This window comes from Malus domestica, chromosome 02 (genome assembly GCF_042453785.1).
Source record: "Malus domestica chromosome 02, GDT2T_hap1".
NCBI classification, from domain to species: Eukaryota; Viridiplantae; Streptophyta; class Magnoliopsida; order Rosales; family Rosaceae; genus Malus; species Malus domestica.
In genome coordinates this window covers 3,139,854-3,164,085 of record NC_091662.1, presented here as the reverse complement: position 1 = coordinate 3,164,085, position 24,232 = coordinate 3,139,854, and the positions used below count along the sequence as shown (strand labels likewise).

Genomic DNA, 24,232 nt, shown 5'->3' with positions numbered 1-24,232 from the left:
CAAGTAGTATTTGTCAAATATTTGGATGAATGTCTATATTGATTGTTGTATTGTTAAAATGTTTTTTAGATGCAATATTTCTTCAAAATTCAGAACAACTACTTATTGAAAAAATCGTAGGAATCTAAAGAAGTATGAAATAAGGACTTGTCTTCATTATCGAACCAGTAAAGCGAAAAATGAAAGAGGCGTTTGATGAACTGGTTATGACCTTACTCAGATATGTGATGATGACGATGCATCACCGCCTTGATCGTGCTTCACCATAGAATCGATCTGGGTTTGACATAATCTAGACAGATGATGCTTCATTTCTTCTTGCCTTTTCCCATTTCAGTCATCTATGGTAATTCTCATTTGTTTCCTGGGACGATTATTATCAGATGCTTCATGGCTTGGTCCTCCCTCATCATAAAACCGAGTTGGATGTGTGTCAAAAACATATCCAGCTTTGTCCAAATCATACATATTTTCCTTCATAGGTTTGTCCCATACTAGATTAACCCCTGTTCTCGTTATTGAAATGGCTGGGTTTTCAAAAAGTATATCAACTTTATCCCCACCTTGCAAATTGAGCTTACTGTTCGAGAGTTGTCCCTGCAAAAGATAATCATCTCCATTTGGGTGGTAATCAGATGCTTCTCTGCCTATGTAAGCTTGCAACTCAGTACGCTGGATATTATTTATAACAATAATGGCAAGATGACTGCTTACGTATGAGCGGCGTAAGCAAAATAAAGTTAACCCTTCAAAATTATGACCATCACTTGGGGGAATATTAAAAGTGACTTTAGTGCCCTCATTGACGAACTCAAACCAATCAGGAACGTAGTTTCCATGAAGGAAAATTCCATCAAATCCGCAAGAAGTCCATCCCTACATACATATTACAAGTGTCATATATATATATATACATGTATATGCACAATAGGAAGGCAATGAGAGAGAGAGAGAGAGAGAGAGAGAGAGAGAGAGAGAGAGAGATACACGTAGGACGTTCTTCCTTAAATGAGCTGAGAGATTGGTGCACTTTCTCATATTAATCAATGTCATGGAGCTTAATGACTTATCCAAGCCTGGAACCTCAGTGAGTTTGGGTGAATCACTCACAACCAGTTCTTTCATATTCAACATTTTCGAAAAATTGGGCATTGTTTCCAATGCAAGGCATTGAAAAACATACAGAAATTTCAAAGTTGTTGGTAAATCAGGGATTGTACGAAGAGATCTGCATCCACTTAACCTCAATGTTACAAGCTTTGAAAGACCACTGAGGTTGGGTGGGGAATGAAGTTTATTCCCTTAAAGATGCAAAACTTGTAAAGAAATTAGACTCCCAAGATCCTTAGGGATTGCATCATCAGCTAATTTCACACCTGCTAGGGATAAACGAGTGAGATTCTTCAATCTCACTATGGAAGGTGGTACTTTTCTTATGGTTGTGTCCTCTGCTTCAAGTGTTCTCAATGATATCATCTCCCCTATATCCTCATGCACTTCTCTGAATTCTGAACATCTATTAAGAAGAGTCTCAACAGATTTCGGCTTGTAGAAATCCCCTGGAAGAGAAATGAGTTTGACACACCACTTAAGTTTCACCAAAGAAAGTCTTTTAAGATGATCAATGGAGGGGTGAATCTCGGACAACTTCTGACAGTAATTCAATATCAACTCTTCAAGATTTGGGACTTGTGAAAAGTCTGGTGATTTTTGTAAGGAATGGGAATAGCTGAGATCAAGGGTTTTCAAGTTATGAAGCGACTGTTGCAGAAAATAAAAAAAAATTGAAATTAATATCCAAAATGAAGATGTTATAAAAAATAAAAATAAAGAAATAAAAAAATAAAAAAGAGAAGAAATCCAAAAAACTAACAGAAACAGAACATCATCAGGTGTAATTCATTGTACCTTGGAACCCTCCCAAACTTGTACCAGATTGCTCCACCGCATGTCGAAAACAACTAGTTTATCTTGATTAAAAAAGTCATCTAGTATGGACTGCAAAGGGCATCCACACCAACACAACCATATTAACTCTTTGGGAAGATGTTTGTATTCTCCATTGAGCTCTACTCTGTCGAGCTGAAGCAATCTCAGTTTTTTCATATTGGCAAATGCTTCTGTGCTGAAACTAGCAGTGCCATAACCATAAGGCAAATGTAGAGCAAGTCCTTCAACTTCTTCAGTTCCCTGTTAACAAAAGGTTATATTCATGTGTAAGAAACCGATCATTTGCATATGTTTACATGTATTATTGTTCATTACGCAAAATCACCTACGGCGAATATATGCAAGTACTATTGTTGGCTATTTGAGCTTTCCTTGTGCAACCCCAATTACACATGAATTTTGTTTAAGGTATAATAGACATTACATATATGCTTTTCTTGTACGATTGATTAATCCAAAATTTTATTGTTCGCTCTTGGTTCATATATATATAAATATTAGCTGCTCACTCTTTGTTCTTTTGCAGTGTGATCCTATTTCCAGTAGCGATCACTTTCTATATTACGTGGTGGTTATTCACTTTTTGGATAGCTTCTTCTCTCCAATATATGCTCAACTTGGAATCAACGTTTTTGTTACGTCGTATTCTGAAATGCATTCCTTAAACCCCATTATTGGATTGGTATATTCTAACTTGCATTAGTCATTGGTCTTGGGGTTTGACGTTGCTGAGCCAAGTATGTAGTCCATTTTCTCTCTTCATCTCACCCTAGCTAGACACAAATTTTGGTGCGATAATCCAACTTCAGTAAGGACAGTTTCTATCCGACTTCAGTGAAGCTAGGGTTTGATTTTCTTCAACTTGGATGCTTAATTGTCTTATTCTTAGAAAAAGGTTTTTGATTGCACGAGTGACCATATATCTTATCTAGAGTATCTGAGTATGTAACAATAAGAAGAGATGGGAACAAAAGAGAGATCTGGAATCACTCTGACTTTTGGCATCACACCAAAGGTGCATTGGAAATCTGGAATCACTCCAAGTCAACCTGTGCCTCACAGTGAAGTTGACGAAATTTGGAATCACTACAAGTCAACCTGTGCCTCACACATAAGCAGGAAATCCAAAAGCTGATAAGATCTCAAACCACATAGAAAGGAGGCAATTGACAAGGTTGATAAGATCCAAAAGGTGACTTCGGTTATTAGGAACTCACCAGAGAAAGATATTGCGGAATTCCAAAAATTTGTCAAAGTGTCCAGAGAATCTCAGAAGCTAAACCGCACAATTGATTCCTGGTCGAAAGAGATGAGGTTCGAAGGGCAGCAGTCGAAGGACATTGTGAAAGACTACTTGGAAGGAGCTCTTGATCTGGAGGGTTCTCTAGTCATTCTTAGCAAGTTGCACAGGAAGCTTCAGAGTACGGCTCACTTAAACAAAAAAAACACAATTCTGTGACGGAATTTGAAAAACCAAGGCGTTCTGCTGATGGTTTTCAAGGAATGGAAATCAAGAGCTTAAGGAGGTGATCAGAGACAGCCTTGTGAGGCAGAAACTTGTGGAAAATACAGAATCTGTCGAAAAGGGTAAACTATTTTCGATATATGGATTTGTTCTTGGATACTCCCTCCACCAGCTCAACCCAAAGTTCTGTGTTTCATACCACCAGTGACTCCACCATTGCAGCAACAACAGCTGCTTCACAAAAGGCGGGAAAAGGGCCAAGTCTGATTGCCAAGCTCATGGGAATCGAAGAGTACCCGTCAAGACCTTTGCAGGCCGCTCTGAAGAAACAGTTTGAGGAAGGTGAGAAGACTGTTTCAAGTCAATATCTCGGCAACCAATTACAGCAACAATCACAATCTCGAAACGCTCATCTCAGAAATGTAGCATGTAACTCAACCGAGCGGAAAAGAAATCACTTAAAGAAGGAATATCCAGCCAAAGATCCTAAAGTAACTAAATCAGTTGCAAGTCTTCCTTGCCTCAAAATCATTTTAGAAAATTTCTGCTTTTTTTTTCACCTTACAAATATAACTTTAGGAAGCTAAATGTAGTAATGTTCTTTATGCAGACCAAAAATGTTGTGAGTGAAGAAAGTGAGAAGAGAATTATTATGGACTATAAAAGTGACGCTTCCCCAATCATAGCTGGTCTTGCAGACGAAAACCCTAAGGTAGAAGAAACAGATGCCTTTGTATCTCAGGGTGAGTGGAGGTATGGCCTTTTTGAATTACAAGAACTTGATTATGTAATGTCCAGTGTTGAATATTAAGTATGGTTACACTCATAAAATGAGAACGTGCATTTGACAAGAAAACGTTGGTGCATTTGTATTTCTGCGAATTCGAGTGCTATTTCTCGGATCATTGGATGCATTTTATATCGGTTCTTGTAGTATTGAAATGTTTCTGAATGCAATATATCTTCAAAATTCAAAACAACTACGTTTTGGAAAAGCCATAGGAATCTGCATGTGCACAATAGGAAGGCAATTAGAACTTTGGGGAGAGAGGGGGAGGGGGGAGAGAGATACCTATATGATGTTCTTGCCAAAATCAGCTGTGAGATTGGTAAACCTTTTCATATCAGTCCATGTCATGGGGTTTAATAACTTATCCAAGCGTGGAGCCTCAAGTGAGTTTGAGAGAATCACTTGCTTCCAGTTCTCTCATATTTGACATTTCCGAAAAATTGGGCAATGGCATACAGAAATTTCAAACTTCTTGGTAAATCACGGATTGTATGAAGATATATGCATCCATTCCCTCCAAGCTTTGAAAGGCCACTGAGGCTGGGTAGGGTATGAACATCATTCCCTCCAAGATCCTTAGGGATTGCATCATCAGGTAATTTGGGCAAATGACTAGGCACAGTACTCAGAGATAAAAGTGAGATTCTTCAATGCTACTATGGAAGGTGCTACTTGTCTTATGGCTGTAGAATCTGCTTCAAGAGCCCCAAGGAACCTCCAACTCCAAAGTAAAAGCTTGAAAAGATAGTCTTCATATAGTAGCTCCTCCCAATCTTCTCTGCCTACATAACATTGCACACATCGACCTCAGGATATTACTCATGCTGAACTTTCACATTTGGTGGTATATCATGGATTGTACGAAGGTTAAAGCATCCATCTAACCGCAGAGTTTCAAGCTTTGAAAGACCACTGAGACTGGGTAGGGTATGAAAATCATTCCCTTGAAGATTCAAATCTTGTAAAGAAATTAGACTCCCAAGATCCTTAGGGATTGCATCATCAGCTAATTTGCACACCATGAGAGATTTAATTCCCTTAAAAGTGTTTAAGCCGTGTAACGAATGTGGCAAATGAATACTTTTCACAGCTAATAGGGATAAACGAGTGAGATTCTTCAATTTTACTATGGAAGGTGGTACTTCTCTTATGGATGTACACTCTGCTTCAACAGATTTCAATTTATAGAAATCCCTTGGAAGAGAAATAAGTTTGAAACACCACTTAAGGTTCACCAAAGAAAGTCTTTTAAGATGACCAATGGAGGGGTGAATCTCGGACAAACTCTTACACCATACCAATATCAACTCTTCAAGATTTGGGACTTGTGAAAAGTCCGGTGATTTCTGTAAGGAGTAGGAATGGCTGAGATCAAGGGTTTTCAAGTTATGTAGCGACTGTTGCAGAAAATCAAAAGAAAATTGAAATTAATATCCGAAATGAAGATGTTATAAAAATAAAACAATTAAAAAAGAGAAGAAATCCAAAAAACAAATAGAAACAGAACATCATCAGGTGAAATTCATTGTACCTTGGAACCCACCCAAACTTGTACCAGTTCGCTTTGCTGCATCTCTAAAAGAACTAGTTTATCTTGATTAAAAAAGTCATCTGGTATGGAATTTAAAGGGCATCCAAACCAACACAACCGTATTAACTCTTTGGGAAGATGTTTGTATTCTTCATTAAGCTCTACGCAGCTGATGCGGTCAAGGGAAAAACTTCTTCAATCCTACTATGGAAGGTGGTACTTCTCTTATGGCTGTTTGCTCTGCTTCAAGTGTTCTTAGTGATATCATCTCCCCTATATCCTCATGCAGTTCTCTGAATTTCCAACATCCATTAAGAAGAAGAGTCTCAACAGATTTCGACTTGTAGAAATCCCTTGGAAGAGAAATAAGATTACGACAGTCTCTAAGGTTCACCAAAGAAAGTCTTTTAAGATGACCAATGGAGGGGTGAATCCCGGACAAACTCTTACACCATACCAATATCAACTCTTCAAGATTTGGGACTTGTGAAAAGTCCGGTGATTTTTGTAAGGAACAGGAATAGCTGAGATCAAGGGTTCTCAAGTTATGTAGCGACTGTTGCAGAAAATCAAAAGAAAATTGAAATTAATATCCGAAATGAAGATGTTATAAAAAAAGAGAAGAAATCCAAAAAACAAATAGAAACAGAACATCATCAGGTGTAATTCATTGTACCTTGGAACCCTCCCAAACTTGTACCAGTTTGCTATACTGCATCTGTAAAACAACTAGTTTATCTTGATTAAAAAAGTCATCTGGTATGGACTTTAAAGGGCATCCAAACCAACGCAACCATATTAACTCTTTGGGAAGATGTTTGTATTCTTCATTAAGCTCTATGCAGCTGATGCGGTCAAGGGATAAACGAGTGAGATTCTTCAATCCTACTATGGAAGGCGGTACTTCTCTTATGGCTGTTTGCTCTGCTTCAAGTGTTCTCAGTGATATCATATCCCCTATATCCTCATGCAATTCTCTGAATTTCCAACATCCATTAAGAAGAAGAGTCTCAACAGATTTCAACTTATAGAAATCCCTTGGAAGAGAAATAAGCTTACGACAGTCTCTAAGGTTCACCAAAGAAAGTCCTTTAAGATGACCAATGGAGGGGTGAATCTCAGACAAACTATAACAATCTTCCAATATCAACTCTTCAAGATTTGGGACTTGTGAAAAGTCCGGTGATTTCTGTAAGGACCAGGAATAGCTGAGATCAAGGGTTTTCAAGTAACGAAGCGACTGTTGCAGAAAATCAAAATAAATTAAAATTAATATCCGAAATGAAGATGTTATAAAAAAAAGAAAGAGAAGAAATCCAAAAAACAAATAGAAACAGAACATCATCACGTGTAATTCATTGTACCTTGGAACCCTCCCAAACTTGTACCAGTTTGCTATACTGCATCTGTAAAACAACTAGTTTATCTTGATTAAAAAAGTCATCTGGTATGGACTTTAAAGGGCATAGGTCCCAACACAGATATTTGTATTCTCCTTTGAGCTTTACACTGATGCCGTACTTATCAAGGGATAAACCAGTGAGATTCTTCAATCTTACTATGGAAGGTGGTACTTCTCTTATGGATGTTCGCTCTGCTTCAAGTGTTCTCAGTGATATCATCTCCCCTATATCCTCATGCAGTTCTATGAATTTTGAACATCCATTAAGAAGAAGAGTCTCAACAGATTTCAATTTATAGAAATCCCTTGGAAGAGAAATAAGTTCCCAACATTGGGTAAGGTTCACCAAAGAAAGTTTTTTAAGATGACCAATGGAGGGGTGAATCTCGGACAAACTAGAACACCCTTCCAATATCAACTCTTCAAGATTTGGGACTTGTGAAAAGTCCGGTGATTTCTGTAAGGAATCGGAACAGCTGAGATCCAGGGTTTTCAAGTTATATAGTGACTGTTGCAGAAAATCAAAAGAAAATTGAAATTAATATCCGAAATGAAGCTGTTATAAAAAAAAGAAAGAGAAACAGAACATCATCACGTGTAATTCATTGTACCTTGGAACCCTCCCAAACTTGTACCAGTTTGCTATACTGCATCTGTAAAACAACTAGTTTATCTTGATTAAAAAAGTCATCTGGTATGGACTTTAAAGGGCATAGGTCCCAACACAGATATTTGTATTCTCCTTTGAGCTTTACACTGATGCGGTACTTATCAAGGGATAAACCAGTGAGATTCTTCAATCTTACTATGGAAGGTGGTACTTCTCTTATGGATGTTCGCTCTGCTTCAAGTGTTCTCAGTGATATCATCTCCCCTATATCCTCATGCAGTTCTATGAATTTTGAACATCCATTAAGAAGAAGAGTCTTAACAGATTTCAATTTATAGAAATCCCTTGGAAGAGAAATAAGTTCCCAACATTGGGTAAGGTTCACCAAAGAAAGTTTTTTAAGATGACCAATGGAGGGGTGAATCTCGGACAAACTAGAACACCCTTCCAATATCAACTCTTCAAGATTTGGGATTTGTGAAAAGTCCGGTGATTTCTGTAAGGAATCGGAACAGCTGAGATCAAGGGTTTTCAAGTTATATAGTGACTGTTGCAGAAAATCAAAAGAAAATTGAAATTAATATCCGAAATGAAGATGTTATAAAAAATAAAATAAAAGAGAAGAAATCCAAAAAACATATAGAAACAGAACATCATCATGTGTAATTCATTGTACCTTGGAACCATCCCTAGCTTGTACCAGTTTGCTACCCTGCATGTCTAAAACAACTAGTTTATCTTGATTAAAAATGTCATCTGGTATGGACTTTAAAGGGAATTCTTCCCAATGCAACCATATTAACTCTTTAGGAAGATGTTTGTATACTCCATTGAGCTCTACGCCACTGAGGTTGGGTAGGATGTGAAAATTATTCCGTGAAAGATCCAAAACTTGTAAAGAAATTAGACTCCCAAGATCCCCAGGGATTTCATTATCGGCTAATCCGCAACATGAGATGTCTAATTCCCTTAAAGAGTTTAAGCCGTGTAACGAATGTGGCAAATGAATACTTCCCACACCTGATAGGGACAAACAAGTGAGATTCTTCAATCTTACTATGGAAGGTGGTACTTCTCTTATGACTGTTTTATATGCTGCAAGTGTTCTCAGTGATATCATCTGCCCTATATCCTCATGCAGTTCTATGAATTTTGAACATCCATTAAGAAGAAGAGTCTCAACAGATTTCAATTTATAGAAATCCTTTGGAAGAGAAATAAGCTCATTACATCGACTAAGGTTCACCAAAGAAAGTCTTTTAAGATGACCAATGGAGGGGTGAATCTCGGACAGACTAATACACTCTTCCAATATCAACTCTTCAAGATTTGGGACTTGTGAAAAGTCCGGTGATTTCTCTAAGGAACGGGAATAGGTGAGATCAAGGGTTTTCAAGTTATGTAGCGACTGTTGCAGAAAATCAAAAGAAAATTGAAATTAATATCCGAAATGAAGATGTCATTAATAAAAAATAAAAGGAAATCCAAAAAACAAACAGAAACATAACATCATCAGGTGTATTCATTGTACCTTGGAACCCTTCCAAACTTGTACCAGTTCGCTAAACTGCATCCCTAAAACAACTAGTTTATCTTGATTAAAAAAGTCATCTGGTATGGACTTTAAAGGGCATCCTTCCCACCACAACGTTATTAGCTCTTTGGGAAGATATTTGTATTCTCCATTGAGCTCTACGCTGATGCGGTCAAGGGATAAACGAGTGAGATTCTTCAATCCTACTATGGAAGGTGGTACTTCTCTTATGGCTGTTTTCTCTGCTTCAAGTGTTCTCAGTGATAACATCTCCCCTATATCCTCATGCAGTTCTCTGAATTCATAACAATCATTAAGAAGAAGAGTCTCAACAGATTTTGACTTATAGAAATCCCTTGGAAGAGAAATAAGCTTGCAACATCTTGTAAGGTTCACCAAAGAAAGTCTTTCAAGATGACCAATGGAGTGGTGAATCTCGGACAAACTCTTACACCATTTCAATATCAACTCTTCAAGATTTGGGACTTGTGAAAAGTCCGGTGATTTCTGTAGGGAATAGGAATGGCTGAGATCAAGGGTTTTCAGGTTACGAAACGACTGTTGCAGAAAATCAAAAGAAAATTGAAATTAATATCCGAAATGAAGCTGTTATAAAAATAAAAATAAAAAAGAGAGAAGAAATCCAAAAAACAAATAGAAACAGAACATCATCAGGTGTAATTCATTGTACCTTGGAACCCTCCCAAACTTGTACCAGTCTACTATAGTTCATCTCTAAAACAACTAGTTTATCTTGATTAAAAAAGTCATCTGGTATGGACTTTAAAGGGCATAGGTCCCAACCTATATATTTGTATTCTCCTTTGAGCTCTACGCTGATGCAGTACTTATCAAGGGATAAACGAGTGAGATTCTTCATTCTTACTATGGAAGGTGGTACTTCTCTTATGGCTGTTTTATATGCTTCAAGTGTTCTCAGTGATATCATCTGCCCTATATCCTCATGCAGTTCTATGAATTTTGAACATCCATTAAGAAGAAGAGTCTCAACAGATTTTGACTTATAGAAATCCCTTGGAAGAGAAATAAGCTTGCAACATCTTGTAAGGTTCACCAAAGTCAGTCTTTCAAGATGACCAATGGAGGGGTGAATCTCGGACAAACTCTTACACCATACCAATATCAACTCTTCAAGATTTGGGACTTGTGAAAAGTCCGGTGATTTCTGTAAGGAATCGGAATAGGTGAGATCAAGGGTTTTCAAGTTATGTAGCGACTGTTGCAGAAAATCAAAAGAAAATTGAAATTAATATCCGACATGAAGATGTTATAAAAAATAAAAAATAAATAAAAAAATGAAATCTAAAAAACAAATATAAACAAAACATCATCAGGTGTAATTCATTGTACCTTGGAACCCTCCCAAACTTGTACCAGTTTGCTATACTGCATCTCTAAAACAATTAGTTTATCTTGATTAAAAAAGTCATCTGGTATGGACTTTAAAGGGCATCCAATCCAACACAACCATATTAACTTTTTGGGAAGATGTTTGTATTCTCCTTTGAGCTCTACGCAGCTGAGCTGAAGCAATCTCAGTTTTTTCATATTGGCAAATGCTTCTGTACTGTAAGCATTGCCATAACCATAACCCCAAGGTACAGCAAGTCCTTCAATTTCTTCAGTTCCCTGTTAACAAAAGGTCATATTCATGTATATTATTATTCATTACGCAAAATCACCTACGGCGAATATATGCAAGTACTATTGTTGGCTATTTGAGCTTTCCTTGTGCAACCCCAATTACACATGAATTTTGTTTAAGGTATAATAGACATTATATATATGCTTTTCTTGTATGATTGATTAATACAAAATTTTACTGGGAATGGACTTACAGATTTATTTGTCAATACATCGATGACCTCTCGATCATCCCACAACCTACTCCATTTTCCAGGGTGACCAAGGGATTTTTCAGAAATGATTACTCTGGCCATTTCTCGAAACAAGTCATGCATATTCAACACGTTCTGCTCAACAGTTACAAGACATAGTTCACGAAGGACACTGATTCCTATTGTTGCAGAAAATCCACATCCATCTAATACTTTTGCAACATAGTCCTTGTCCCTTCCAATAAAGAAACAAGATATGTCAAGAAATATAGCCTTTTGCGTATCATCTAGCCCTTCGAAGCTTATTCTTAGGGATTTTATTATTTTTCCTTCAGGAGTTCTTTTCAATTTCTCCAATTGACTTTTCCACTCTGCTATGGGTCTTTTAAATAGAAAAGAACCTAAAACTTCGAGGCCTAGTGGCAAACCTCCACAATAAGAAACAACTTTTTCTGAGAGTTCAAGATATTCTTCATTAGGCCAATTATTTCCAAAGGCATGCCAACTAAAGAGCTCCAAAGCTTCTCGTTCATTCAATTTTTGAGCCGGATATGTCTTATCCACTTGCTTTAGTAAATGTTTATCTCTTGTTGTTATGATAATTCTACTTCCTGGACCAAACCAATTATGATTTCCAACAATTGCATCCAATTGGCCCACTTCATCTATGTTGTCCATGATGACAAGTACCCTTCTATGTTGAAATTGATCTTCTATCAGACCGATACCTTCATCAACACTGCTTATTTTAGACTTCATTGTTAAGATGTCAGAAATAAGTTTTTCTTGCAAATAAACTAGACCATGTTTACTTGCAGTGTTGCTAATGTCGGGCATGAAACTTTTGAATTGGAACTTATGATGAATTTGATTATAAATGGCTTTGGCAGTTGTTGTTTTACCCAATCCACCCATCCCCCAAACTCCAACCATGACAACATTTGATCCGCCACTTGAAAGATAACTGATAATATCTTGAATGCGAGAATCGATACCAACTGGGTGCTTGGCCACATTTAGTTTGTTTGTGCTCATAAGCCATTTCGTAATACTATTGTCAACAATTTCTCTAATAAGATTTGCTTCGTGCCTGAAAATTGGATTCGTAAGCATTAGTGGGAATCAATGAAGCTTCCGTAGTACATAAACAATTTTCTTTCCTTCTTTCCTTCGTATAATACACACACACACACACACACTAACTAGCTCCTAGCTAGTATGTGATTTTGTGACCAACTTGAATAAAAGAACGAATGTCATTCATTAATTAAACTCCAATTACGGTTTGGTTTTATATGAGAAATTAAGGTGTATTAATTAAGCATGCTAATTAATGTTTAGCTTCTGTAAAATGTTAATTAAACATGTTAATTATATGAGAGATTTAACTCATTCACTAAAATGTTTCAATCTTGGAAAACAGTTGAATGATTACCCATTGTCAGTGATTTGAAGGTGGTGGCCAGACAAGTTTGCAGCTTTTGTAAGAGCCTCTCTCCACTGCCCTACCTTTTTTTGTTTAGCTTCACGTTTCTTGCCATCTTTTTCTTCACCGATGCCCTCTTTGTGCTTCTGAAATGCTTCGGCTAAATCTCCGTCCTGCTTCCTGACATGTGAAGGATCAACATGATAGAATATTGGCAAAACATGTCGATCCAGTTTGGATCTGCACTCCATGATCTTCACCAGCTCGTCAAGACACCAACTCGAATCCGCATACCTCTTTGAGAAGACAATGATAGAGATCCGCGACTCTTCGATTGCCCGGAACAGTTCGTCTTTTATTTCTTCCCCTCTTTTCAGATCGTCCTCATCCATATAAGCCTGGTATCCCCTGTCTTTGAATGCCGCGTGGAGGTGGCCTGTGAAGCCCTTGCGCGTGTCTTCGCCTCGGAAGCTCAAGAACACGTCGTAATTCCAAAGTTTTGACTTGGAGGAGGATGAAGAGGAGGCTTCGTGGGCTGTCATGGCGGTATCCACTGTTATGGCACTGCAGTGGTTCAGATCACGACTGAAAAATGGCAGTGATTATGTTTGTATTGCCGAACCGATGATACTGACAAAAGCTAAAGTCATCCGCGTCCATTAAAATGAGATGGAATGGACCAAAATGCTCTATGGATCCCTCTCCGCAGACCTGTCCGGTGATTCAATTATTGACTTGAAATTGTTTTGATTAGTGAAATACTCTTTTAAGTCTCCTCTGAAAGCAAAGCACCTTCAATTGAGGCCCTACCGACACGTAATAGGACGGTGGAAAAGTTGGAGCTGCTTTTTGAAAAAAAACCAAGGGAAGGACGTTTCCAGTGGAAAACCATGATGCCACTATCTGATCACTGGACGGCTAGATTCAAGTTCTGCAAAAGATCCACATTAAAGAAAAAGCTATATTGGCTTTTCAATATTATGGTAGAAACAATTAATTGTCAGCTTTCCTCTTTGGAACACATGCTAGCAACTTTCACATTTAAATTTTCTCCCTCTATCTTTTTTATTTTGTTTCTTATTCCGCAATGTTGTAACCATGATTTAAACTTTTTATTTTTAAGGCCACTCTTTAAACATGAAGTATACTAAAATTCAACCAAATCCGAAACGTGTAGTAATAGACAAACCATGTTATTCGATAAACACTGAAATTTTGTCAATTTTAATAAGTGGTTAAACTATTACTCGTGTAATCATACAATAAACATCATTTCAATTTTCATATACACTAGTCGCCTACGATAAACATCATTTAAAAGAATGAATGCAACCTTCTCATATATTTGATGGAAGCAAAATATCTTTGTACACAACATTTCTTGTGAAGACTCCCATAAATTAACAAACACATAAAACACACACTAATTATGAACAAACCACCGAAATTAGGACTTTAATTTAAACACAATTAAGGCTAAAAGGAATACCAAAGTTTATTCAAACTTAAAAAACAGAACGAAAACAGATAATTAAAATTTGATGTTAACAATTGCCAAATTTTAGATCACTCACCCTTCGTGCAGAAATCCTTGAAACATAAACAGAAAGACGCCAAGACGTGAAAGCACAGTATTTCGAAACCCTTTTTTTCACAACTTGCAGAGTTGAAATTTTTCAAATACCTGCATTTGTCAAAGGAACTGATCACATTATATCCATTTAAAAAATTGTTTTTCAAATACCAACACTATTAGTAACCCAAAAAAATTGCAGAAAAATCCACGTCACGTTTTTTCCAAATCAAGTTCTATTTTTCTTTTGGGCTTAAAACGTGAAGAAATTCATGGGATCATCGCACTTTCAGATTGTAGTATTTACCTGGGTTTCTATGTTCAGCAAGTTCCCTTGTGCATCGACCAGCACAGCCATATCCAGAAATATCTGTGCATAAGAGAGTGTTTAACATATATCATATACCCATGGCGAAACACAAACAGAAAGTTTTCCTTTTAGTTTGCAGCTATTCTCCCGGTTGGCCTCAATGAATCGTGGCATTAAAAGTGGACCATAACTTGGTTTTCTTATGAGCTACATGACGGACACAGATTAACACATCATGACACAACTTAATGATCTAACCGATCCTTCACTTTCTTGTAGAATGCCAGGCAGCAAGATTCAATAGATTAATGTTATTATATTCAATACGGCAATGCGAAATTGTAAAGTGAACTCTAAAAAGTAAGGCCTATGCTAGACATCTATATTATATAGCAACTTCATTTCCATCAGAGAGTACACATCATTGAACAAACTAAGAAGATACTTGTTGTAAATCGAGAAGCCTTCTCTCAAGATCTCTAACAACATCATGTCGCTCTTGAATTTCGGCTAGAGTGTTTATTATCTACATTTTGAATTTGATACACAATTTTGGAAATGATCAATCTTAATCAGAAAATTCAGTGTTTCAACAACACAAAGTAGAAGAGTTGGGAGCTTAAAATTAATTTTTCAAGATCCCAAATAATGTGTCAAGTTCGTGAGAGAATGCACAATTTTGATAGTGAAAAGTGCTTATTTTGGGGCAGAGAATAAAAAAGGAAATTTGACAAACCTGGCCTTGCCCTTGTTCTTGGATTGCCTTCTGGAATTCACTGTCTCCTGTCTCGATTAATCTTTCAATTGTCTGTACAATGTTAAATAATTAGAAAATGAGCTTTCACAGTGGTATAGATATACCGTAATTTCAACAGTGCAATAAGTTTTACCTCTTAAAGCTCTTGCGCCCGTCACTGACATTGACAAAATGCAAAAGAAATAAACTATAAAATCAGATCATGGAAATTCAAGTAGAAGCTCCAAAAATAGCAACCACTGATGAGTGGCACGTAAGGGGTTCAAACCTGTAAAAACTCGCCTCTCAACAACATCACGATATTCTTGATGGATGGCGTCCCTTAGAGTCTACATGTTTTAAGTTCAAAATTTAGCGATGAAAGAAACAAAGATTACGAGATTAAAACAAAACTCACCAAAAAGGATACAGACCCAGCGACTTAAAAATCGATTTTAAAATCGAAAACCCAGTAATTCTAGCAGTCACCGTACCACTGAGAAAACATCAAAAAATAAACACCAAAGAAATCAATCACTGAAAAAAACATCCAAAACCAAAATCAGACGCCAAAAATCCATAAAAATTAAAATATTAGTTTTATTAATCAGGTAGTGAATTACTAAAATACCATAAATGCTGCTGAGAACTAAATCAAACAACAGTAAAAATTAAACCCTACTTTATTTATTCTTTTTAATTCGAAAAAAGAAAGAGGGTACCGGTTTTTAGGTACACATAAAAGTAAAAGGAACAGGACAGACATTAGTTGAGGAGAAGCTAATGTCACCTTCAATTGACTACAAATTCCCATACTACTAAAAAACACAAATAATTCTATCATCATCATTGTTACAGACCAAATAATATGTGCAACTTTATGCTACAATGGTAGAATAAGATGGTTGTATGAATGCATCTTTGTTCTTTCCCCTTCAATATGCTTGGAACAGCTTTTCATTCCAAATAGCCATTTTTATAGGCTTTCCTAATTTTGCTGAAAAGCAAAGATTTTTGTTGGGTTGAGTGCTTATCAATCACTCATACCACTAATTAATTCTTCAAAGCATGAATATCCCAATATGAATCCGAATTAACAGACAGTTGACAAAATTTAGTACCCACAACACTTGTGAGTCCCCAACATTCTAAAATGCACATATTTCCCTACACATCCAGGCAAACGAAAAATAAGAAACTAAATTTGTAGCAAAAAAATTTAAAAACAAATCATATTTGATAATATCAACCCAAATCAGCAAAGAAGAGCAAAGCTTCAGTCTTTCACCATATGTCTGTGAAGTCCCGGATATCCAAATATGTACTTTCCAATGGGAGCCTCGTCTGTTCAAAACCCACAAACCTAATAGTTAAATTCTACCATTTTTTCACTGAGAGAGAGCTTAATCCCATAAAAAAATTAACATATAAATACAATTGAATTCTTTTATATCCTTCCTACGTTTCTCATACTGCTTGAAAAAGTGCAGTTAAAAACATGTAAAAACATTATTACAAAAAAGATGTGCTTAGTCAAACACCTGGTCTCCCTCTAGTAGATAAGTTCGGCCAAAAATTGAAAACGTCCAATTTTCCTGTATCTTATCCCCATTGTTGGAAACACCAGGTGCCAAAACTCCCAAATATTACCTCCCACCTACCATGCAATGCATAATACAATTAGTATCCTATAAATACCAAAAAAATGTCTATGAATAACCATATCGGCATTCAAATTCCAGCAAGAAACACAATCGGAAAACAGAAATTTTTCAGAGACCAAGTCTCCCACCTAAGATGCAAATTACATAGAAAGAAATTTGATTTCAGAAAAAGCGAAAAGGCTTACACAAATAGAAAAACATATTTGAGAGGCGGTCGCGGCGCCTGCGTCCAGCCAAAGACAGTTCAAACATGAATTAAACAGCCAAGTTATGGGTATATTCAAGACTGCTTAAAATACTACAAATATTTTCAAGATAACTCTAAATTTAACTTGTGCCAATTTTAAAAGATAGATAGTCATTGGCACAATATCTTGCCAATACGGCAAAATATATCATGCAGCAATTGGTATGCAATTAAAAGCCTGGACGTGCATCCAAGTCTTATCTTGTTCTTCTTTGCCGGCACCAACCCAAACCAAAACCAATTTTAAAAACTAATTCAACTTGTATATTAATTAAACAAAAGATTTGTATATTAAAATATTATTGTAATTCCGGAATAAATAAATAATAAAACTCTAATTTTTAAGGCAATAAAAAACAAAGCATCACAATGCAATTCTCCTCCTCTCACAAACAAAAACAAAAAAACAAAAAAAACAAAAAACAGAGTTAGAGTGATCGGAAATCTTCAGAAATGGTGAAGAAGGCAGTGCTGATAGGATGCAACTACCAAGGAACGAAGGCAGAGCTCAAATGCTGCATAAACGACGTCAGGCAAATGCACAGATGCCTCGTCGACCGTTACGGCTTCTCCGAGGACGACATCCAAGTTCTGATGGACAAATTTTCTAATCCCTAAATAAATAAAAAACCCCAAATCCAGAAAAATAATGAAAAAAAATTCTAATCCTCCCCCCAACCCACGAATCTAGAAAATTAGTGAAAATTTTTCTAACCGTTAAATTGGATCCCTCAAAATCATCAAGTTTTTTCTAAAGTCCAATTATATCAAATCACAAATTTGAAGCAGATTTTGACATGTAATAGGTGTAGAAGGTACCTGTGGTGATGAGGAATAGATGATGATGATCCGGGCTTTTTCAATTGGAAATCTGGAGCAAAGTTGCTAGTGGAAGATAGCTGCAGAAAAAAAGAAAAAAAGAAATCACGGAGGAAGCAGAGATCGAAGAGAGCAGAGATGGAAAAGAGATGGCGAAGCTGAATGCTTAAATTTCTGGGGTTCACACTGATCAGCGCGAGTACAGAGATGCGATCAGAAAGAGAGAAAATTAGGATTTGAGAGATAAACCTAATCCGAAATTAGGATTAAAAAATAAAATAAATTTACAAAATTACCCTTGGATTATTTTGTGCATTCATTTTTCCTGCTTTTGAATTTTTTTTTTCGGCTGAGGGACAGTTTTGTTCAATTCATTTTGTCGTAGCCGATGACACCAGACTCTGGCTTTATATATAAAAGATTAGTACCACGTGCTTACGTACTATTAAGGTGCCTTTTTTTATGAGAAATTTTTCATTATGCTGGTAAATCAAATGTTCTAATATAAGTGATTTAAATTTGTTCTTTTAAATTTCAAACCAATTGTATTATGATATTTTATGTAACAAGCTGTGTTTCAGATAAACAGACAAACATCTGCACTCCCGTGACCACTAATTAGTCTCTAAGTATTCCATTATCTGCCTCTCATATATATTATGATACTTTTTAGTATGCTAAGAAAGAAACAGTATATCCTAATAATAACTAGTTAACCATGCACAATTTTACTTGTTAATTAAAGTATAAGCATCCTCCATTTAACCATATATTAATGTCATAAAAGACAACAACTGATTTGCTTAAATTGAAGGTACATTGTAAATCGTTCGATCCTTGACAAAAAATTTCGAAGGGGTTGAGCAATCCTACTGATTTGTTTAGGTATTGACTTGAGAAACAACATGGAAGGTGCTGGGAAAAAGAGAGAAAAAGAGGAAATAAAGGAACACGAGCTTTGAATTGACTATCGAGCTTTGAATGCAGCTACCATCAAGGACCGTTTCCCAATCCCAATTGTGGATGAGTTACTGGACGAATTACATGGGGCAGCCATATTAACAATATTCACTATCAACCATAACAATTAGAAAATTATATATAAGATTGTTTATATAATAATGTTTAGGTATTGACTTGAGAAACAACTGGGCGGGAAGGTGCAAGTGGAAAAGAGAGGAAAAGAGGAAATAAAGGAACAAGAAAAGACAAAGACTATCCCAAAGATTATTGGAAATTCTGAAAGATGTTTTATTCACGTTAAAGAGAAGGTTCATATTTGCTTTTCAAGAATATGAGGGTAGAAACAGTTAAGATCTACCTCATTATATTTCCTCTTACATTAATTCCTAACCAATGTTAGTCACATTCTCATTTAAATTTTTTCGCTATATGTTTTATTTTGTTTTTTTATTTTGCAATGTCGTAATTTAAATCTTTTATTTTTGATATTACTCTTTAAATATCAATTATGCTAAAGTTCAACCAAATTCAATAATCTAGATATTATATAATAAAGAGAAATGCTAAGAAGACTCTTCAAAGTGAGATATGCTAGAAATTCTCCGCCACCTCATGTTTTTAGCAAAATTTTAGTGTCCACATTATCAAAATATTGTGCTACAAAAATATGAGGTGACGGAGAGTCTATAAAGATTCTCATTTTTGAGCGAGTCTCCTTAGCATTTCCTTATAATAAATAGACAAATCATATTAGCCGTGTAAAATCTAAAATTAATAAATAGACGGAGAGTCTATAGAAATTCTCATTTTTGAGCGAGTATCCGCACATCATTTTTTACTTCTCACACATCCTTGTGTGAGAAGTAAAAAGAGATATGTAGATATCACACTCCTATATTAATATCACCTGAGACCACAACCGATTGACTTAAACTAAAGGTACATCGTAATTAGTTCGACCCTTAACAAAAAATTTCTAAGGGATCGAGCAATCCTTCCTACCAGCACTTCATAATTCCTAAATGAGAAATGTTAATGAGACTCTCACATAAGTGAGATTTTCTATGGATTCTCTGCCCTCTTTTTTTTTGCATAATATTTTATAATGTTGGCACAAAAATTAAAATTAAACTGTGAGGTAACAGAGAGTTCATAAAAAGTCTCACTTTAAATACTCCTCTTAACATTTACCTTCCTTCGTTCATCAAAGCTAGTTAGCCTGCATCAAAGCATCGTCTCTACCATATCTTCATGCTTCCTTGCACCACGAGCCTGCCATATCTTCATGCTTACTTGCACCATGAGTCTACCATATCTTCATGCTTCCTTGCACCACAAGGCAATGCTAATATTTGAAATGGGACACATTTTTGTTTTTCTATTAAAAAAGTGAAAAAGAGAGTTAAGACTGTTGGATAAATATGAACAATTAATGATAAATGTATATGCGCTAATAAATAATAAATGCGAACAAATAATTTAAAAGAGTATGAACAAAACGAAATAATATTAAACAGACAAACTGAGGATCGAGGCTTGCGTACCCTAATGTCCTTGAAATAGAACTCCGTCCCTACTATGTGCTTGTAGTTCTACGGACATCTGCTTCACAAGGATTCAACTATCTAGGTCGAGATTCCAGCACCGAAAAACTAGACTTCTGGCGAATTTCTTTGTGCTTCTCTTAGTAAGAAGGTTTGGGGTTGTAGAAGAAGAGTTTGATTTTTCTGTATTCTAAATGTCATGCAGATGGTTGTATATATAATATATTTAATTTATGCATGTTTGCAACATGTATGAGTATGTGATGCGTTTGTTGGGAGACATCTTCTCATAGAGGTGATTTGCTCTTTGGTGTTCTTTCATCGCTTCAGACTTCATTTGAAGAAATAAAGATGAGTATGTTGATATAAAAATTAATTAATTAATTAAATCTGAAATTAGTTAAAAAATAATTAATTAAAGAATTTAATTATTAGAGCCTGGCCCAAACCCAAGACCCATCTTTTGATAATTAATTATATATTAAGTATATATTAATTAGCACATCCCAAAACTCATACTTAAGGTTGAGTCCAATTTTATTTTCTGTGGTCCATCACTCCAACTTTCTAAAAGGAATAAAGCTTTATAAAGTGAATGAACTTTTTGGATATGATCAATATGAGACAATGAAATATCTATTCAAAATTTCCAACAAAGACTGAGTCTAAATGGTGGCTAAAACGCTAGCAGATGTCGAATCAAGAGGATCAAATCAACTGCTGCTGAACAACATGATGAGAAACCTCATCAGCCAACAGAGTTTGCTTTTCATGTTCCAAATAACAAAAACAACTTGTCAATATCATAAATTAATTGTTTGTAAAATGAGGACCAAATCATCTGATGCTACTGGACACTTTGAAGGATGCATGCAAAGGAAATATCCGAATAGTCGAGCTGGGAAGATGAGAAAGAGGTTGATGACGACGTTGAGGGTGGTCTTGGGCGAGAGTGCAATGCTTTGTCTTCAAAGTACTTTTTGCCTTTTCCATTTCGGTTCATTTGTAGTAATACTCATTTGTGTGCTGGGGACGATGAGAAGCGTCATGGCTTGCATGGTCATGAAGAAAGTTGAGGTTCTACATATTTTCTTTCAGAAGTTTGTCCCATGCTAGATTAGCCCCCATTTTCTCTACTCTCACAAAACCATAGTTTCTTGGACATGAGTTTACTAGAATAACGATTTTGTCCCCGCCTACCAAATTGAGTTTATGTTTGATAATTGCATGCCTATATTGAGAATGAATCTCACATTGATGGAAATATGAACTTTGCATATGCTTATAAGTAATTGGGCTATTTTCCATGAAACTAATTGACAATATAGATAGTAGTCCAACTACTTATAAACACGTGCAAAGTTTCTCTTGTCATAAATATAGGCTCTTAGCATTTCTCATATTTTATTGCCAAAAAATAAACCTTAGCATTTCTCATATTTTATTGCCAAAAAAGATCACCAAATTGCAGGGGCAAAAATGCTGGCATCCAATCATTGGAAGACAGCCCATCAAACATCAATATACAATAAAAATTGAGAAACGAAGAGAGATTAAGCGAATCTGGATCCTTGCCAGATTCTCTTTACCGTGATCCGTGAATCGTGCTCGTTTATCATACATTGTACGGTCAGAAATCATTTTAAATATTTTTATTTAAAATTAAACACAAACAGTACCTAACAAAAACAGACCGCACAATATATGATGAACGGACACGATTCACAAATTTTCAAGATCAACGCCAAAAGGATCATGAAAGGACTCTGTTGGAGATTAAGTGTTAATTAATCGGCGCCTTGTTTAATTAGCGGTACAACAAAACATAACATTTCCTTGAAGTCCACACATGCACGTAATAATCTCCACTATATTATTTTATTTTTAAATAATTGAAAAAACAGGATTATGTTGTAAATTTCTAATAATTGAAAAAACAGGATTATGTTGTAAATTTCTAATAATTGAAAAAACAGGATTATGTTGTAAATTTCTAGTTTAAGTGTGATTGTGTAAATTTTAGATTAGATTTTATTCTAATTATTCTTTCCTATATAGACCCTGCGTAAAGTGGGAGCCTTGTGCACTGGGTACGACCTTTTTTTATTCTTTCCTATATAGACTTGTATTCCTTAGAGGAGAAAGATTTATTCTCTCTCTTATTACTGTAAATAAGGGCAATGTGTTGGAGGATAATAACATTCTTCTACACAACACTACAAATACATATCTTTCTCTATTCTCTCTCTGTGTCGCCGGCCCCTTCCCCAGTCAGTTAAATATAAACCACAACACGTTATCAACACACTCCTACCGCTACGCTTAATAATCTGACGTGGAAGCTTTCTGAATCAAACCAGTTCACCAATATCATCACGCAATCAGGTTCTTCCAAAACAACGGTTTTTATCTCGATATTTTTGCAGCCCTAATAACATGAACATTCACCATAATGCATGACCTGACTTTACGTTTTTCGAATTTTAGATTCTACATAAATTGTGTATGCATTATATCCATAATTGTTGAATTATGTGAATTTGATATTGCCATGAATTGCATCAAATATATATCCATGCATTAATTTATTTGAATAAATATGCCTAATTGAAAAAAAAAAAAAAAAAACTTTTAGGTTTCTTCAAACCCATAACCTGGGTCGCTAGCCCAGGCTTGCAGCCTGTGTGGCTGAGCCGAGCCGTGTGTCCACGAAGCTGAAGCCATGGGTTCCTGGTTTGAAACCTAAAAACAAACCTAACGTCATCAATGGCGTCTCCACCATCACAAGTGGCTCTGCAACCCAACCTTGACCTTGGCTCCCCGTCCCGACGGCCTGAAGCTCGTCCACCAATGTAGATGATGGTTAATTGACCATTTCGCCCCTATCTTTGCTTGCCTATAACTACTTTGTTATAACTTCAAATTACATTCCGTTTGTGCCCACGCGTTCATAACGACGAGTACTATCAGAATACGCCAAGAAAACAAATCTTACGTCACACGACAATACGGTCAACAAAAGTCAACGTTTTTGCCTCGAATGGCATTTTTGTATATCCACGTTTTAAAATTATAAAAACCGTAATATTTGGGGACAGGTTGTTACAATCCCTATGCATGTTGAAGTGTACAAGAATCTCACATAAATTTCACATATGATGTGCTGCATGTGCATGTGTAAGATTTAAGTTGCGAAAAGTATCGATGTGATTAATGGTGGGTTGTTGATTAGTATGTATGAATCTTTACAATATTTGCATATGTTAAGTGTGTGTGGTAAGATACGTGGATAATACCGTACCGAAACAAATACCTAAGTCTAAAGTCCATAATAATATAGTCTTCACGTCTAAAACTTGAGAAATGACCGAGTCCTGGGAACAGAGAGTTGCGCGAAATTTCAGAGACAATCCATTTTAGTATATAATATTGGGAAGAGATCCTATTCGGATCTATGCATCCGGAGCATAGGGATCAAATGATCCGGACCTTTAAAATTTGATCTTACGGCAAAAAATTATTGTAGCTTTAAAAAGTTTTTACTAATTTCTCTGCTTTTAGCCGTTGGATTAAATTTAAAAAATCTAGATCATTTGATTCCTAGAAAACGTATGTATATTATATATCCAAAGAGGATCTCTTTCCTATAATCTTCACGTACATATAAACTAGCGTAGAGTCAAAGTCATGCAGCTTTGTCGTTTTGAGATTTTAATTAAAAATGTAAAGTCCTATTTTTGTTGTTTTCATTTTTCAAAGCAGTTTGTAAAAAGTTACCATGAGCCTTTAATTTATATTAGTCATAATTA

General features: G+C 35.9%; 3 protein-coding genes and 1 long non-coding RNA gene across 5 annotated transcripts; 1 reads left to right on the top strand and 3 right to left on the bottom strand.

The window, feature by feature from the left end:
- Positions 1–133: 133 nt before the first annotated feature.
- On the bottom strand, positions 134–1,152 carry LOC114827532 (uncharacterized). Its single transcript, XM_029109520.2, has 2 exons — positions 988–1,152; positions 134–876 (listed from the first exon to the last, which is right to left on the bottom strand). Exons 1-2 carry the CDS (start codon positions 1,150–1,152, stop codon positions 334–336), a joined length of 708 nt encoding a protein of 235 aa, XP_028965353.2. The 3' UTR covers positions 134–333.
- LOC139187688 (disease resistance protein RPV1-like) lies at positions 1,093–4,628 on the bottom strand. The gene is made up of 5 exons (XM_070805712.1): positions 4,488–4,628; positions 3,168–3,735; positions 2,947–3,048; positions 1,909–2,190; positions 1,093–1,761 (listed from the first exon to the last, which is right to left on the bottom strand). The coding sequence occupies exons 3-5, from the start codon at positions 2,953–2,955 to the stop codon at positions 1,303–1,305; spliced, it is 750 nt and encodes a 249-aa protein (XP_070661813.1). The 5' UTR covers positions 2,956–3,048; positions 3,168–3,735; positions 4,488–4,628; the 3' UTR covers positions 1,093–1,302.
- Positions 3,734–4,367, top strand: LOC139188406 (uncharacterized). The gene is made up of 2 exons (XR_011571814.1): positions 3,734–3,921; positions 4,026–4,367. It is a non-coding gene; the product is annotated as an uncharacterized lncRNA (long non-coding RNA).
- On the bottom strand, positions 4,350–18,163 carry LOC103452402 (disease resistance protein RPV1-like). 2 transcript variants are annotated; one of them, XM_070805677.1, is made up of 19 exons: positions 17,917–18,163; positions 16,728–16,843; positions 16,475–16,530; positions 15,621–15,682; positions 15,476–15,536; positions 15,341–15,364; positions 15,187–15,258; positions 14,448–14,510; positions 14,142–14,251; positions 12,577–13,498; positions 11,142–12,231; positions 10,654–10,932; positions 9,974–10,519; positions 9,280–9,840; positions 8,425–9,156; positions 7,750–8,295; positions 7,101–7,646; positions 6,413–6,976; positions 5,777–6,292 (listed from the first exon to the last, which is right to left on the bottom strand). In XM_070805677.1, exons 10-19 carry the CDS (start codon positions 13,107–13,109, stop codon positions 5,915–5,917), a joined length of 5,775 nt encoding a protein of 1,924 aa, XP_070661778.1. In that variant the 5' UTR covers positions 13,110–13,498; positions 14,142–14,251; positions 14,448–14,510; positions 15,187–15,258; positions 15,341–15,364; positions 15,476–15,536; positions 15,621–15,682; positions 16,475–16,530; positions 16,728–16,843; positions 17,917–18,163; the 3' UTR covers positions 5,777–5,914. The 2 variants fall into 2 exon arrangements, with proteins under 2 accessions (XP_070661780.1, XP_070661778.1); XM_070805679.1 differs by lacking the exons at positions 5,777–6,292; positions 9,280–9,840; positions 9,974–10,519 and adding an exon at positions 4,350–5,602.
- Between the last annotated feature and the right edge of the window lie 6,069 nt (positions 18,164–24,232).